The sequence below is a fragment of the Notamacropus eugenii genome, chromosome 5 (assembly GCF_028372415.1).
Source record: "Notamacropus eugenii isolate mMacEug1 chromosome 5, mMacEug1.pri_v2, whole genome shotgun sequence".
Classification (NCBI taxonomy): Eukaryota; Metazoa; Chordata; class Mammalia; order Diprotodontia; family Macropodidae; genus Notamacropus; species Notamacropus eugenii.
In genome coordinates, this window is record NC_092876.1 from 149,036,666 (window position 1) to 149,052,592 (window position 15,927).

A 15,927-nucleotide genomic window follows, 5' to 3' on the forward strand; every position below is an offset into this window, starting at 1 on the left:
GTTCCTTCAGAAGTAAATCAATTCACTCCTGTATAAGGAAAAGGAAAGGGAAAGGGGAAGTGGAAGGGGAAAGGAAAGGAAAGAAAAGGGAAAACGAAAGAAGGGAAGGGGATGCCCATCAACTGGGGAACGTCTAAATAAGTTGTGGTACATGATTGTAATTGAACAGTATTGTACTATAAGAAATAATGAGTGGAATGCTCTGATGCAAGATGAAGTGAGCAGAACCAGGAGAACATTGTACGTAGAAACAGCAATATTGTATGATGAGTTATCAACTATGAATGGCTTAGCTATTCTCAGTAACACAATAATCTAAGACAATTTTGAAGAACTCATGATGAGAAAAACTATCCACCTCCAAAGAAAGAACAGAGAGAGTAAGAATGTAAATCAAAGCACACCTTTTTTTAACTTTGTTTTTTTTGTTGGTGTTGCTGTTTTGGTCTGCATTTTCTTTCACAACATGACTAATATGGAAATATGTCTTCCACGACTACACATATATAATCTACATAAAATTGCTTGCCTTTTCAATGAGGGGTGGAGGAGAGAGGGAGAGATTTTAGAATTCAAATTTTTAAAATATTAAAAATTTTTACATGTAATTGGAAAAAATACTTTAAAAAAAAGAGGTGTTACAAAAGTGAAATCAATAGACCTTGCCAAAAAGATTATGATGAAGGGAGAGATAGTGAGGAATACAGGATGACTCCTAGCTCATAAGCCTCAGGGACTAAGAGGATAGTGTTTCCTTCTAGAATAATAGATTGGGGAGTGGGGAGTGGAAAGAGTTTAGGGGTTAAAGATAATGATTTCCATTTTGGATATATTGACTTTAAGATGTCTACTGGAAATTCAATTCAAGATATATGAAAAGCCATTAGAAATGTGAGTTTAGAGGTCAGTGGAGAGTCTGTGGCAGGGAAAATACATTTGAGAATCATTAAGAATACAGATGTTAATTAAATCCATGAGAGCTGATGAGATCACCAAGTGAAGTAATACAGAGAAGAGGGCACAAGACAGAACCCTGAGGGACACCTGTAGAGGAAAACCAAACAAAGGAGACAGAGAAGGAATGGTCAGACAGCCAAGAAGAGAATAAGGTGTGAGTAGCGTTCTGAAATACTGGAGAGAAGAGAATACCAAGGAGGAGAGAGAGCTTAACCATGTAAAAGGCTGCAGAGAGGTCAAAGAGAATGAGGATTAAGAAAAGATCATTATATCTAGCAACTAATATATCATTAATAACAATGAAGAGAGCAGTTTTGGTGGAATGACAAGGTAAAAAACAGATTTTAAGGGGAAAAGAAGAAATGAGAGGAGAAAAAGAGGACACAAGCCTCTTCAAGGAGGTCAGCTACAAATGGCTAAAGACATAAAGGACAATAGTTAGAAGGGAAGGAAGGCTCAAGTGAGGGTTTTTTTTTTCCAGGATGGGTTATACATAATCAGGTTTGTAAGAAGCAGAGAATGAGCCAATAGGGAGAGATTAAAGATAAGTGAAAGAATGAGGATAACAGAGGAGGCAATCTATTGAGAGGAGATGGGATGGAATGAAATCACTTGAACAAGTAGAGGGCTTAGATTTGATAAGGAATTAAGCCACTCCATCCTGTGAAACTGGAGTGGAGAAGATAGTGACAGACAGCATGTGAGTGACAGGATGATAAGGAATATGGAAGAAGATGTTCACAGCTTTACTGACTATAACTAAAGACAGAAAGAATATAATGGAACATATGTGAGTACTATATGGTTCAAAAGAATGTACTTTGTGGGCATGAATCGTACAACAAAACTACCACCTAGAGTTCCATAATGATCAAATGTAAAAAGGGAAAAAAGCATGGGTTGAGAGTTAAGAAAACTAAATTCTAGTCCTAGCTCAGTTATTAACTAGCTACGTAATCTTGTGTAAGTCATAAAACTTCTCCAGGTCATATTCTCCCAATCTCTAAAATTAAAGAGTTGAAATAAGATTATTATCTCAGGTTTCTTATGGATCTCATACTATGACTGTGGCTCAAGAATCCTTGGAAAATTCTAAAAAAAACTGAAAAAAACTGAAAATACAATCACAAATTAAATAAAAAAGGAAAAGAGGTCAAACATCTGCTTCCTAATTTATAAAGTGAAAGTATTAAACTAGATCATAACATCATAAATATAGCTCTTTTAAGAAGACCTCAGAGATCTAATCAAATCATCTAATTTTACTGAGGCCCAGAGAGATTAAATGATTATTGAATCCAAGTCCTCTAACTCCAAAGATAAATCCCTTTCAAGTTCTGTCATGTGATGATCATATGACTAATTAGATATAAAAATCTGTAGCTATGTTATAATTAAAGTGGAAAAAAACACCCTTATATTCATTCCAATACAGCCCAACAAATCAAATAATCGTAGCTCTAAAGCTAGAAAGGACCTAAAAGCCAGATAGTCCAACCCTATCATGTTGCAGGTAAGGAATCTAAAATCAAATCATTAAGTGATTTATTCAAAGTCACACAGGTTTGTGAATCAGTAGCATAACTGTAACACAGATCCTTTGTTTCCAGAGACAGGATTTCTTCCCCTATATTACTTGGTATATCAATGTAATGAAATTATATTGCAGTATTAAAAATAAGAAATACAAAGAAATATGGTAATTCTTATGTAAAGCAATGCTACACAAGAATTGTTAACATATCCACTTATTATAGTAATGTAAAAACACCATAAGAACAGAAAGAAGAAAGAATATGAGAACACTACAATTAAATTATTTTGTCAATATCTGCAGTATGTTTAGTGTAAAATATTGGTACTTTGGGGCTGACTCTTGTAACTTTGTATTTAAGACTGCTACTTAATTTATAAAATATTCATATATATATTCACATACGTATAGTTAGCTATCTGTACACATAAATACACATAAATATACACCTATTCATATGTTTACACATGCATATGTGTGTATATACATGCACACACAGATATATACCTATATATACATGCATATCTGCAGCACATCCATACATTAATAATGTAAATGCACAAATATATAAATACACATAAGTATGCATATGCACACCATATATGCACACATGCATGTACACATCTAAACACCTATGTGCACATACACAGAAAATCATACAAGGCTAAGTTGAATTTATATCAGAGATGCAAAAATGGAACAATACTAGGGGAAAATCACAGAATTAATCATATTTTTAAAAAATCTAAAAGGACATTTCATGAATAAGTTTTTAAAAGCTGAAAAAGTACAAAATTCATTTATGCTAAAAGACCTACACTATATATACAAAAACCAGTATCTTTCTAAAACCAAAAAAAAAAAAACCAATATTAATTGATCTAATACTGGTAATGGCTTTAATAACAACAAGAGAAATTAAAGGTATAAAGACAGATATAGGAAAGATAAAAGTATCACTATCTGCTGATGGCATAATGGTGTAATAAGAAAATCCTAGGGAAACGTCAAAGATACGAATTTAGGTAATTAATAGCTTCAGCAAAGTTTCAGGCTACAAAAATTAACCTTCAAAAATCAACTAAAATTCCATATTATAATAATAACAAAATCCAGAGCAACTTAAATAGTTGGAGAAATATTTAGTATTCACTGCTAAGTCATGCCAACATAATAAAAATGATGCTATCAAAGTTAATTCATACTTTAATGATCTATCAATTAAATTATAGAAGGGAAACTATGATAATAACAAAATTTATTTAGAATAATAAAATATCTAGAATATCAAGGGCAATGATGAAAAGACATAGGGACAATGGGGGAATAGGACTCCAAACCTCAAATAATATTACAAAGCATCAGCCATCACAACTATTAATGGTTAAAGAGAGAGCAAGAAAGGTAGATCAATGGACTTGCTTAGATAAAGGAGGATCAGAAGTAATGGAACTCAAGAATATAATGTTCAATAAAGTAGAAAACATAAATTACTTAGAAAAGAATTCCCTATCTGATAAAGCAGAACAACCACTTGAAAAAGAAATTTGCAAATAAAGTCACTAAAATATCCATATTCTTTGATCCTGAGATTTCATTATTAGGCCTATACCCTAGAGAGGCCAATGATAATTAGGAAGTATCCTTACACACCAAAATATTTATAGCAGCACTTTTTGTGACAGCAAAGAACTAGAAACAAAGCAGATGCTCAATGATTGGGAAACAGCTAAACAAACTATGGTACATGAACACAATGAAATATCATTGTGCCTTAAGAAATCATGAACATGATGAATAAAAAGACGCATGGAAAGAAGCTACGTGAGCTGATGTACAGCGAAGTAAAAACAGCCAGGAAAATAAAATACACAATGAATAGAATAATGTAAATGGAAAGAACTACATAACCACAAATGGAAACTTACACATACATATATACACACACACACACACACACGAAATCAAAAGTCAATATAGCAAAACCATATAGAATAAACATGGTTCAAAAGAAGAGATATGAGAATATACTCTCATCCCACTCTTGCAAAATTGGAAAGTCTACAAGTGTTGCACTCTGTATTAATTTTTCAGATTTTTTTTGGTGTGTTGATCAGTTAATATTGATTTTTCCTCTTCTTTTTCTTTTGTCTTTATAAAAATTGTGTTATGGGATGAATGTCTGGGAAGGTGAAGCAGAGAGATACTGGAGGAAACTAAGGTGATTTAAAAAAAAAAGACATAAAAGACAACTTCCTTTCTAAAAAATGACTATAAACTTGCAAACCCTAGAACACATAACATCTCCTTTCTTTTTTAATCTATACTGTGTCCTACAATTAATACGGAAGGAAAGAAGGACGGATGGACGGACGGAAGAAAGGAAGGAAGGAAGAGGAAAGGAGAGGAAAAAGGGAGGGAAGAGGAGAAAATAAGGACAAGAGGGAAGAAGAGAAAGAGTGAGGGAAGAAGGGAGAGAAAAAAGAGACTAAAGATTTGTAGATTACGGTAAAGCCTCACACCTACATAACATCAATATTTTCTTTGAAAAAAACTTGGTATGTTCTGGAGAAGAGCAAGTAACAATATATAGAATGAAATATATTCTGTTTTAACAGACAAGAAAAGATTTGTTATTAATGGGCAAGTTACACCTGAGTTGTCTGTCTACATATAGTCAGACCATTATCATCTAAACCTAACTAATATTAGGGTTAGTAAAAAAAAAAAAAAGAATAAAAATCAGAAAAAAATAGAATGTGCTATTAAAGCAATTTAATCCTGAATTATTTAAACTGAAAGTCAAAAAAAATGAAAAAGGAAAAAAATTACATTGGCATTAACTACATGATTTAAAGTCAGAGAAGCTGGGTCTGCCATTTACTACCTGGATGACCTAGGACTTAACTTCTCCAGGTCTCATCTAGAAAGTGAGTGCATTGGAATAGTCAGCCTCCTAAAGCCCCTTTCAACTCTAAATCTTATGATGCTAAAGTTTTTGTCTGAATGTCTGAAAGAACTTGTGATATCACTAGCACAAATGGAAAGACAAGATAACCTTGCTTCTGATTTCAGTAGCTGGTAAATACTGTTTCAGATATGCCAAATTTCATGTGCTAGAAAGATAAAGCTGGAATTTGCACAAGAGGCATAAAGAGGCTCAAACAAAAGTCAAGAATGTTGTTGGTTATAGTGTCCTTTTTCTTTTTTGGAATCTTCAAGTTATTATTTTATAACTTTCAAGAAACCATTTGATTTGTTTTAAAAAAACAATTGGGGAAGTCAAGGAAAATTCTGCAAAATATATGCACGCTACTAATAAAAACTAACAATACAATCTAGCACAATCATCAGAAAGCAATCAAATAATTATATACAGCTTAAATTATTACAGCATCTTCACATACATAGAGGGCATCCTATTTACTCAATGACATACAAGATTAGGCAACCACATGCAATAAAAAAATAAAAGTAAAACCAAGAGGATTTTTTTTCTAAAAAGGGCTTATTTTGTAGGTAAACTCAAAGAGCAACAGCGCCACACTGTGGAAGGTTCGGTAAACAAAATCCTTATTGCAGGGGTGAAAAAATATTATATGAATAATAGCAATGATATAATTTCAACACTGTAACATAAGAACTAAGACATCAGGAGGAACAGTAAACACAACTTTTCACCTACTTGATTCTACCACTTTTTTTCTTCACCAAAAAAAAAAATCCCTAAAATATAGGGATCCTGTATCTTCACATTTACACTTATTGCCTTTTTCAATTTGTTCCTTAAATATTGTACCATTCACTATCTTAATGATTGTCCTAGAATTCAGGCAAAGAAAAAAACTGCTGTACCTATTTATAGAAATGAAATTTCTATCTTACAATCTTTTGGCACTTCTCTTCTTTTGGTGATTTTATGAGTTCCCTAATTTCTCTCTTGATCTACAGGTCCACATCATCAATTGCATAATGGACACTTTAACCTAGTTAGAAAATTCACAATCTTAGTTGAAATCCTCATCACTTCCCTCTGAACAGGAGACTGGAATAGGAACTGAACTTGTAATTTCATTTCGACAGGGACTTCCTGAGCAAGGAAACTACTTCTATCAATGTAAGACGGCACCTTCTCAGCAACTTGTCTTAAGAGACTGCATGGATCAGAGATTATAAGACTTGACCAATGTTACACAGACAGTACGCATAAGAGGTAGGATTTGAACTTAGGTTTTTCAGACTTCCAGGATGGTTCACAAAATACTACTCCCCTTTCCTCTTTGTATGCACATGTATATGGCATTCCAACAGTTTTAGGGCTGTTCTATTCTATTAGAGCTTAAAAATGCATTAGGATACCAACTTTCTTGTGAGCAAGGAACAGTTGCATTTGTGTCTTTGTATTTAGAGTACTCTGAGACACAGCAGGAACTCTAAAAATGTTTTCTTCTGCTGCCTCTTTCCAGTATTAGTAGCTGGCAACAGGTAACAAGCTAACTGCTTTCATTCCCTGCTCTTTCCATGCACACAGCTAACAAAATAATCTTCCTAAGGTAGGAGTATGACCATATCATGACCTTTCTCAAAAAGTCCTATTGCCTCCAGAATAAACCTCTGGCATTTAAAACCTTTCTCACTTTGGGTTCAACCTCCCTTTCCAGACATTTCACAAAAGACTTCTCTCATACAATTTTCTTCCCACCACATTGACCTGCCTGCCCAAATTCTCCATTTTACCCTGTGGCTCAGCACCATTTTTTTCTCCAGCCTAGAATGTTTTTAATCCTTTCTTCACAATTGTTTTATGGAAGACGAGCTTTCTTTCTATGAGGCAAAAATGATCTTGATCCCCAAAGAAAGAGAAAGCCAAGAAAATTAAAACTTTAGGTCAAAATCGCTAATGAATACTAACGTAAGAATATTCAACAAATACTACCAAAGAGACTACATTATGTTAAAAATCATATGGATAGGATTTTAAAATTGGGAAACTATAAAAGTAATACATCATATTAATAAATATTTATGAGTCTCACATGATTATATCAACAGACACAGAAAAAGACTTCAACAAGAGAGCTAAATATAGTCAAATATTAAAAAGAACAGGAACAAAAAGATATTATCTGAACATGATAAATAGTATTCTAAAATCAATAATCAGCCATTATTGTTTAACAAAGAAACACTAAATGCTTTTCCAGAAGTAGTATTAAAGCAAGGATGCTCAGTGCCTCCACTATAATCTGGTATTCTGCTATACAGCAATAAGACAAATTAAGGGTGAAAAACAGATGCAATGAGAAGGTGAAATTATCTCCATTTGTGGATAATGTGATAGTTCATTTTTTAAATTTTGATAAACATTCAAAAAATAGATTCAATAAAGATGCTGTTGTTCAATTGTTTCAGGTGTGACTAACAATTTATAATGTCATTTGGGGTTCTCTGGGAAAGATACTGGAGGGTCTTACTATTTCCTTTTCCAGCTCATTTTACAAATGAAGAAACAAACGGAGGCAAACAGGGTTAAATGACTGGCCTAGAATCACACATCTAATAAGTGTCTGTAGGCAAATTTGAACTCAGGTCTTCTGAATAACTCCAGGTCTGGCATTCTATCCACTGATTCACTTAGTTTACAAAATAAATCTATGCATATCATCATAAAATTCTGTATATTCCTAAAAAAAAAAAACCAAAAACCCAGCAATAAGAAAAAGAAAATTCCACTTAAAACAACTATAAGGAGGAAACACAGCCAAGATGGAAGAATAAAGCAGGAATTCACTTGAACTCTCACAAATTCACCACCCAACAACTACAAAATAAAGCCTCAAAATGAATTCAGAGGTAGCAGAATCAACAAAGGGTTAGGGTGAAACAACTTTCCAGGCTGAGGCAACTTAGAAGGTCAGCAGGAAAGGTCTATCTCACTAGGGCAAAAGGGTAATGCAGTAAAGCACAAGCTACATTCAGGCAAACCAAGAGGAGACAAGCAGTAAGACCCTAGGGCCCCAATGCAGGTGAGCTTCAAGGCCCAAAAAGAACTCCTAAAAGAGCTGAAAAAGGATTTTAAAAATCAAATAAGAGAGGCAGAAGAAAAATTGAGAGAATAAATGAGAGTAATACAAGAGAATCATGAAAAAAGGAGTCAATAGCTTGGTAAAAAAAAAAAAGCACAAAAAAGGGAGAAAGATGTATAAAGATTCTCTGAATAAAGCAACTCCTTACAAAGTAGAATTGGCCAAATGGAAAAGAAAGTACAAAAGATCATTGAAGAAAATAATTACTTAAAAATTAGAATGGGACAAGTGGAAGCTAGTAATTCCATGGGACATTGGAAATTAATAAAATAAAATGAAAAAAATGAAAAAACAGAATAAAATGTGAAATAGCTCATTAGAAATACAACTGCCCTAGAAAACAGACTGGAGAGAAAATGTAAGAGCTATTAGGCTATCTGAAAGCCATGATCAAAAAAAGAACCTGGACATCATACTGCAAGAAATTATCGCAGAAAACTGCCCTGATATTTGAGAATCTAAAGGTAAAATAGTAATTGAAAGACTCTATCATACACCTCATGAAAGAGAACTTAAAAAGAAAATTCCCAGGAAAAATACAGCCAAATTCCAGAGCTCCCAGATTAAGGGGAAAATATTGCAAGCATCCAGAAAAAAAAACAGCTCAAATATCATGGAGCCATATTCAGGATTATACAGAATTTAACAGTTTCTACATTAAAGGATGAGAGGTGTTAGAATAATTAACATTATAGTCAGGAAGAGCTAAAACTGAAAAAGTAAACTATAGACCAATTTCCCTAATCAATCTTGATGCAAAATTTTTAAAAATACTAGCAAGGAGATTATAGCAGTCTAGTTCTAAATCTACAAACACATTATGAAGGAGCTAAATGGGTACTGGCATGATCTTCAAAAGAATTGAAAAAAATTCAGTTCCACAATAGTCTAATAAAACTATTCAGTTTATTCAACAATTACAATCCTGTGAAATAACTCATCTTGAATCCTAACTGATCCAAAGTTGACTTCAATCCTAGAAACGAGATAAACTAGAACCCAAGATAGTTATGCTAGAATTTTTTAACTGAAGACACCCTTGAGAGAGTGATCATTACCCTCAGATGCAGGAGAGTAGGATTTGATGCTATAAGTCTGGGCTTCTTTCCAATAAACTACTATTTCTATTAAATATTATATTTAATACTTAGCTTGACACAGCATAAATTAGAAAATGAAAACTTCTCTTGTCACTGTCCTCTTAGATTTCCTCCCCATAATTCATCCTCTCATTTACCTTACCAAGTTTTTATTCTGATAAAGAAAGAGAAACTAAGTAGAGGCACATTAAAAGTAGACAGAGGGTAGAAAGGGAGGCAAATATGTTCAAACAGATCAACCTGGGAAGACTGACAATAATGCCCTTTTCATTCTGCCTCTTTCAGTGAAGAGTCAAAAACATGTTAGGTTGCATGTATTGGGCTCAGGTAGAGAAAACTCAAGTATAAACAACTGTAACTGTTTTTGGAAGATGGTACTTCTTTCCATACATATAAAATTGCCAAAATCATGCAGTTATATATCTCAGAAGAATGATACATGTCCCATCTAGATGGAAATGAAAAAAATGTTTAACAAAGAGGATGCCTTCTTAGCAAAGATATGTACAATCTACAGAGCAATCTTGGAAAATTGTTAATAAGATTAACAAGGACTGGGACAAAATTCTTACAATTTAAGTATTTTATTTTTAAGAAACTGATTATTCATTGAACACAGAACAAATGTGACAAAAAAAATGAGAAGAACAGCAAACTGCCAGGGTAAATTAAACTTAATACATCTATTTCTTAAATCTAGCTTAAAAAGTGCTGTTCACAAAAACTTCTTTTACAAAATTTGAAGTTCTTTTGATGCAACTTTTGAATTGCATTGGCAGGCTAAGGTACTATGCAAAACTTTACCTCTAGTCAAAGTAGTAGCCAGAAGTTACTGATGATATCTAGACGATATTTTAGGGCCTTACAAAAAATATACCTCTAGATGAAGTTATGAAACCTGGGAAAGTTAAAAGTCACGAATCAGTAACTATTTCTCAGATATACACATTAAGATGGACAAGAGAATTTAATTATGGAACTGTCCCTGAATTTAACAAAAGAAAAGGGTAGGCTAGATAGGATTAGTCAACAAGTCAAAGTCAACAAGCACTGATTAGGAAAACTGTAGAGTACTTTCAGTGATTCTAAGTTTCTCCCTGAAACAAATGTCCTTTTTTCAACATTAATATTCTTTCAGCTAAAATCATGGAATACCATCTTTTCAAAGAATTAAGACTACAGAGCACCCAAAGGGCAATACCAAAAGGTATAATAAGCCTAAATATGCATAGTACAAACCAATGAATTAAATATTTTTTAAGCACCTACGCCCAAGGCATTGTGGCAGGTGGTGGGGATACAAATACAAGGAATGAAACAATCTATACCCACTCAAAGAATTACAGTCAAAAGCAAAATAACAAACATTATCAAACATACCAACATAAAAGTTGAGCTGGCTGAAGGTGAAAGATGCTCAGCCATGTGCTCCATTAGTTCTCACAAAATGTCAAAAGAATTAGAGGAAGAGCTCCAACAAAAAAATTCAGAGGGTTTACATCTCTGCTGTGGAGATGTACAGAAAGAGGTGTATGAGAGAGGCACCAGATAAAGCATGCACAGATGGTACTGGTACATACTGACATCAATAAGATCGCAGACCAAAGAACTGAAATAACTTCTTGTTTAAACTTAGTAAGGGAAAAAAATAAATAAATAAACACTGCTAAGGCTGTAGTGAGTCATCTAATATTGGGATCACCTAAGAAGGAATGTGTATAAATACAAATATACTCTTTTTTTCCTCCTCAGAGGAACAATAATCACTTTTTGAAAAGCTGTTTTTCTAGAATTTATTTTCTGCTCTATCAATATTTTTATACATACTAGGAAGTAAAGGAACATTTTTATAGATTTACAATAACTATACTAAACATCTTTCTCCAAGATCACTCAACTGTTAAGATGAAGGAATCTGAAAACATTGAATAAGTAAATTTTACTATAAAATGGAATATTACCTGGCAAGGTTGTCTTCATGATATCAATTCCAACCTGTAGCTTTGGTTCAGCAGCAAGAACTGCATAGTCTCCTTGATGTGAGATATTAAAATTGAAATCTGGATGAGTACTGAATGAGTCATTCACAAGGACTGGTTTCCCTTTTGCAGTTCTCTGCAAGAGTATATTATTCCAAGGGATGCTCAATTTTTCTGCAATTAATTTCCTCATCATCAGTCGACCTACCTGTGAATTTGACGATATTGTAAAAAGTATATAAAAATGCCTACTTAACAATTCTGTCAAATGCCCCCATGTCACATATTGGTATTTTCTGTTGTTAAAATGCTATCTGCTAGGATAGGTGGCACAGCGAACAGAGTAGTGTGCCTGCAATCAGGAAGACTTGAGTTCAAATTCATCTTCAGACACTTAAAAGCTATGTGATTCTGAGCAAATCACTTAACCTCTGCTTGCTTCAGCTTCCTCACCTGTAAAATAAGGTTAATAACAGCACCTATTTCACAAGTTTATTACGAGGATAAAATGAGATAATGTTTGTATAGCACTTTGCCAACTTTAACACTCTAAATAAATGCTACTATTATCATTAATAAACATTTTACATTACTGACAAAGCTAAAGACACTAAGCATTAATAATGAATTTTGTGAGAAAACTTCCATAATGTTCTTCCTATTTGCTATCACTGAATTGTTTTTAATACATAATATGTTCTTAGAATCCTCTGCTTTCATTTTAGTAATTTATTTTTAAATGACTGTAATGGCAATTATAAGAGTTAAAGATCTTCCCTACTCACTAATGGGCCTTTTGTTAATTTTTTAATGAGGCACTGTTCTCAAGGGTTGTGATGCCCTCTGGCTCTGAAAAGTGAACAAATACTCTGAGGTGAGGTTTTACTTTGGGGCTTGCTCTCATTGGAAGTATTTGTTTGGCCAGATGAGACTCTGGGCAGCAGGAGCCCATGTATTTTGAAAATCCAGATGTTGGTGCTTCTCTCTCTAGTAACTATGTATGTATGGTCAGACAAGTATCCATCTGTTGATCTGTGATATATGCATTGCTTACAGTCAGACAGCTGGTCTGTTGGTTGGCCTCTGTTTCTCTGTCTGTATTTTCTTTGAAGTACAGGGTGCAGACTTTTTCTCCTCAACTAAGGGAACGATACATGTGCTTAATTAAAGTGATTGTTGACCCCTCAAAAGTTGCTTTCCTTTTAGAAAAGCAGATCTTAGAACCTGTACAGCAGGCTCTCCTGTGTATGTCGGGGTCCTTGCTTTTACAATAACCAAAAATATTTATTTATATATCTGAAATATAAGTAAATAACCAGGTACTTAAAAGTAACCAAGGAGAATTATTTTGAATACACATTATTATATTAAAATATCTTATTTTTTACTTTGTATTAAAATTTTCTATTTATTATTTTAAATATTCAATTTTAAAGATAAGCGACACCACTAGAAATGCGGGCTCCCTTCAATATGGTCAGGCAAAATATGATATTATAATTAATTACACTTTAGATTGTCAAAGTTAAAGAGAGAAAAAAAAACCTTAAAGAACTGAAATATGCCAGTCAGGAAAAATAGATCAATTACTAGGTCAATGTTAACTCAGTTATACTTCACTGACAGAACAGGCTGATTTTTTCTTTATGATACACTGCACTGCTCAATAATAATTTTCATTAATCATTTTCAATACTAAACCAAGTTTTCTAGATAGATATCTTTCCAAATTGAAAAACTTCTGTGGCTTTTACACATTAATTTTATTACAATATACTTTCTGCCAAGAGCTAGGACAAAAAAGTCATTAAACAATGGAAAATTATTCATCTATGAAAACAGAATGTGGTAACCATATTATAGTTGCCATTAAACCAATTAGAATCTTTCTTATGCAATGAACATTTTAAAAATGATACACAAATATATGACAAAATACATTTTACAGATTTTAAATCGAAAGGTTTCCATCCTCCAATTAGGGATAATACTTCAAGGGTTAGGTATACATGGAAGAAAAAAGTCCTGAAACAATATCTGACTAGCAATAAGTATTAATTGTATAATGATTTAATGCAGTGATAGAATACCAAGCTTCTTATGAAAACTAACAGAAATAATAACAGGATAGGATAAAAAAAATATCCAATCTTAAGCACTTTACACAGGACTAGAGATTTAGAAAATGCAAGAGAGGTTATTAGATTCAATATGTTCATTTTAGATAGAGGAACTGAGGCCCAGAGAGTTGAAGTGATTTGCCCAAGGTCACACAGGTATTAAGTGAAAGAGCCAAGATTCAAAACAAAGTCCTCTCACTCAAAATACAGCAAACATAGGACAGTACCACATACAGTCTGAAAAGTACTATCTTTCAAAAGTTCACTATTACCTTTATTTGACTAAATGGCATCATCCACAATTCCTCATTCTCACACATACTCAATCACTTGCCAAACTGTGTCTTTTTTATTGAATTTCTACATCTCTTCCATATGTCCTCTTCTTTCCCCATCCTAGTTCAAGACCACATCACCTGTTGCTGGGCCTATTTCAATAGCCTGCAAATTGGTCTCCCTCCTTGGAATCTGCCCCACATCATAGTCCCTGGAGGGCAGGGTTTATCTTTTGCCTCTTATTATATACCCATTACTTAGCTCAGTGCCAGGAGCACAATAAGAACTTAATAAATACTTATTGATTGATTCCAAGTTACCCTCCACAAAGCTACCAAACTTTCCCAAAACAGATGTGACCACAATATTCCCTCTACTCAATAAACCCCAGTAGCTCCCTATCTCCTCCACGATCAAAAATAAACAACTGTTTGGCATTTAATGTTCTTTACAATCTGGCCCCATCCTAACTTTTCCAGCCTTAATACACATTCCTTCCCGCTACAGCTCCCACTCTTTAATCCAATCAAACCGTTTTGGCTAGGTGTCTATTTTAATTAGAAATACTAAAAGAAAGATAACCTCAACCTTCACCCCTAGGTTCCTAAATCATTTCTTCCTCCTCAGAGATCCCTCTTTGGACCCTACACACAACTCCAGCAGCACGTGCTGGGCAGGTCCTTAAGGCCACTGGGGGGTGTTTGGCATCCTTGCTGCCAGAGGTACAAAAAGACTCAATCGAGTGAGAATTAGTGCTAGAGATTATAACTAAGTTCCTACCCCCTGTATGGAATGTCTTCCAGAATTCTAGACTTGGTAGGACTTGGTGCTGTGTAAGGCAGAGGGGATGCCATTTGAAACATTGTTACAAGTTATATACTTCTAACGTCTTGAGTAACTTTTCTCCTTAAGTTACTTTGTAATTACTTTTCTACCTTACATGTATCCTCCTTCCCCCTCTCCCATAAAGTAAGCTCCATGAGGCCAGAGGTCCTTTCCTTTCTAGGCATCCTCAGGACATAGCAGCCAGGCTTAATAAAAGTGTCTAATTGAACGGAAGCTCGGTCAGTTCTACCAAGCAGGAAGGCTTCCATCACAGAACGAGTTCTCCAAGGGCCTGCCTTAGCTAAGTTTCAGAGGTTTGTTGCTAAAGACCTGGTCGCCAGGGGACGATTCCTTTCCCCTTTGGGCAACACCATCTGCCAATGAGAACTAAAGCCTGGAGAGCTCAGGAGCAGCAGGAACAGGACGTAAGCTACCCTTCGGGGCGCACGGTGAAGGGAACTGTCCAAGCCAACGGACCCTGAAACAACCTGGGGCTTTTGGGAACCAAGTACGAGGCAACATAAAAAGACGTCCGGAAAAGCAGCGGGTATAAGGGAAACCTCGGGATTTAATGCCAGGCTAGGCCACTCCCCCGGACTCAGTTTCCTCTTCTGTGAAAAGGTCTCTTCCAGCCCTCAAGGCGAGGGCTGCAGGTGCTGAATCAGTGGCTTCGGGCGATGGGGACAGCTTGGGGGAGGGGGAGAAAAGGGGGCTCTAGTTTGGGGGCCCACCGCGCCCGACACCGACTCCGTGTCTTAAAGGGCAAAGATTGGTCGGTACCATGGCTGCCTTGGCGTCTCGGGCAAAGACGAACTGGCCGATGCGATCCTTCTCCTCGGGCTGCACGGCACGCGCCGCCAGGAGCCACTCGGCCCGGCTGGGGCGCCAGGCGGCGCACGGGAAAGCCCAGCGCACGCTTTCCATGGGGTGAAGCATCCACCAAGCGCGAGCGCACGGAACCATTTGCGGCGCGCACCCACGCATGCGCGCGCACGCACGAACGCAAGGCCCCACAGCCACTCCGGGCCTCCGAACGTCAGCGTAAAGACT

At 35.2% G+C, this 15,927-nt stretch overlaps 1 protein-coding gene across 2 annotated transcripts in view; it reads right to left on the reverse strand.

Annotated features, from left to right (window-relative positions):
* AASDHPPT (aminoadipate-semialdehyde dehydrogenase-phosphopantetheinyl transferase) overlaps window positions 1-15,900 on the reverse strand; it is a 33,519-nt gene extending 17,619 nt beyond the window's left edge. The window contains exons 1-2 of one of the 2 annotated variants that reach the window (XM_072611216.1): window positions 14,988-15,900; window positions 11,639-11,864 (exon numbers count right to left, since the gene is read on the reverse strand). In XM_072611216.1, the coding sequence (XP_072467317.1) occupies window positions 11,639-11,864; window positions 14,988-15,146 (385 nt within the window). In that variant the 5' untranslated portion in view covers window positions 15,147-15,900. The remainder of the gene's footprint in view (window positions 1-11,638; window positions 11,865-14,987) is intronic. The other variant, XM_072611215.1, reaches the window with a different exon arrangement.
* Window positions 15,901-15,927: the final 27 nt, after the last annotated feature.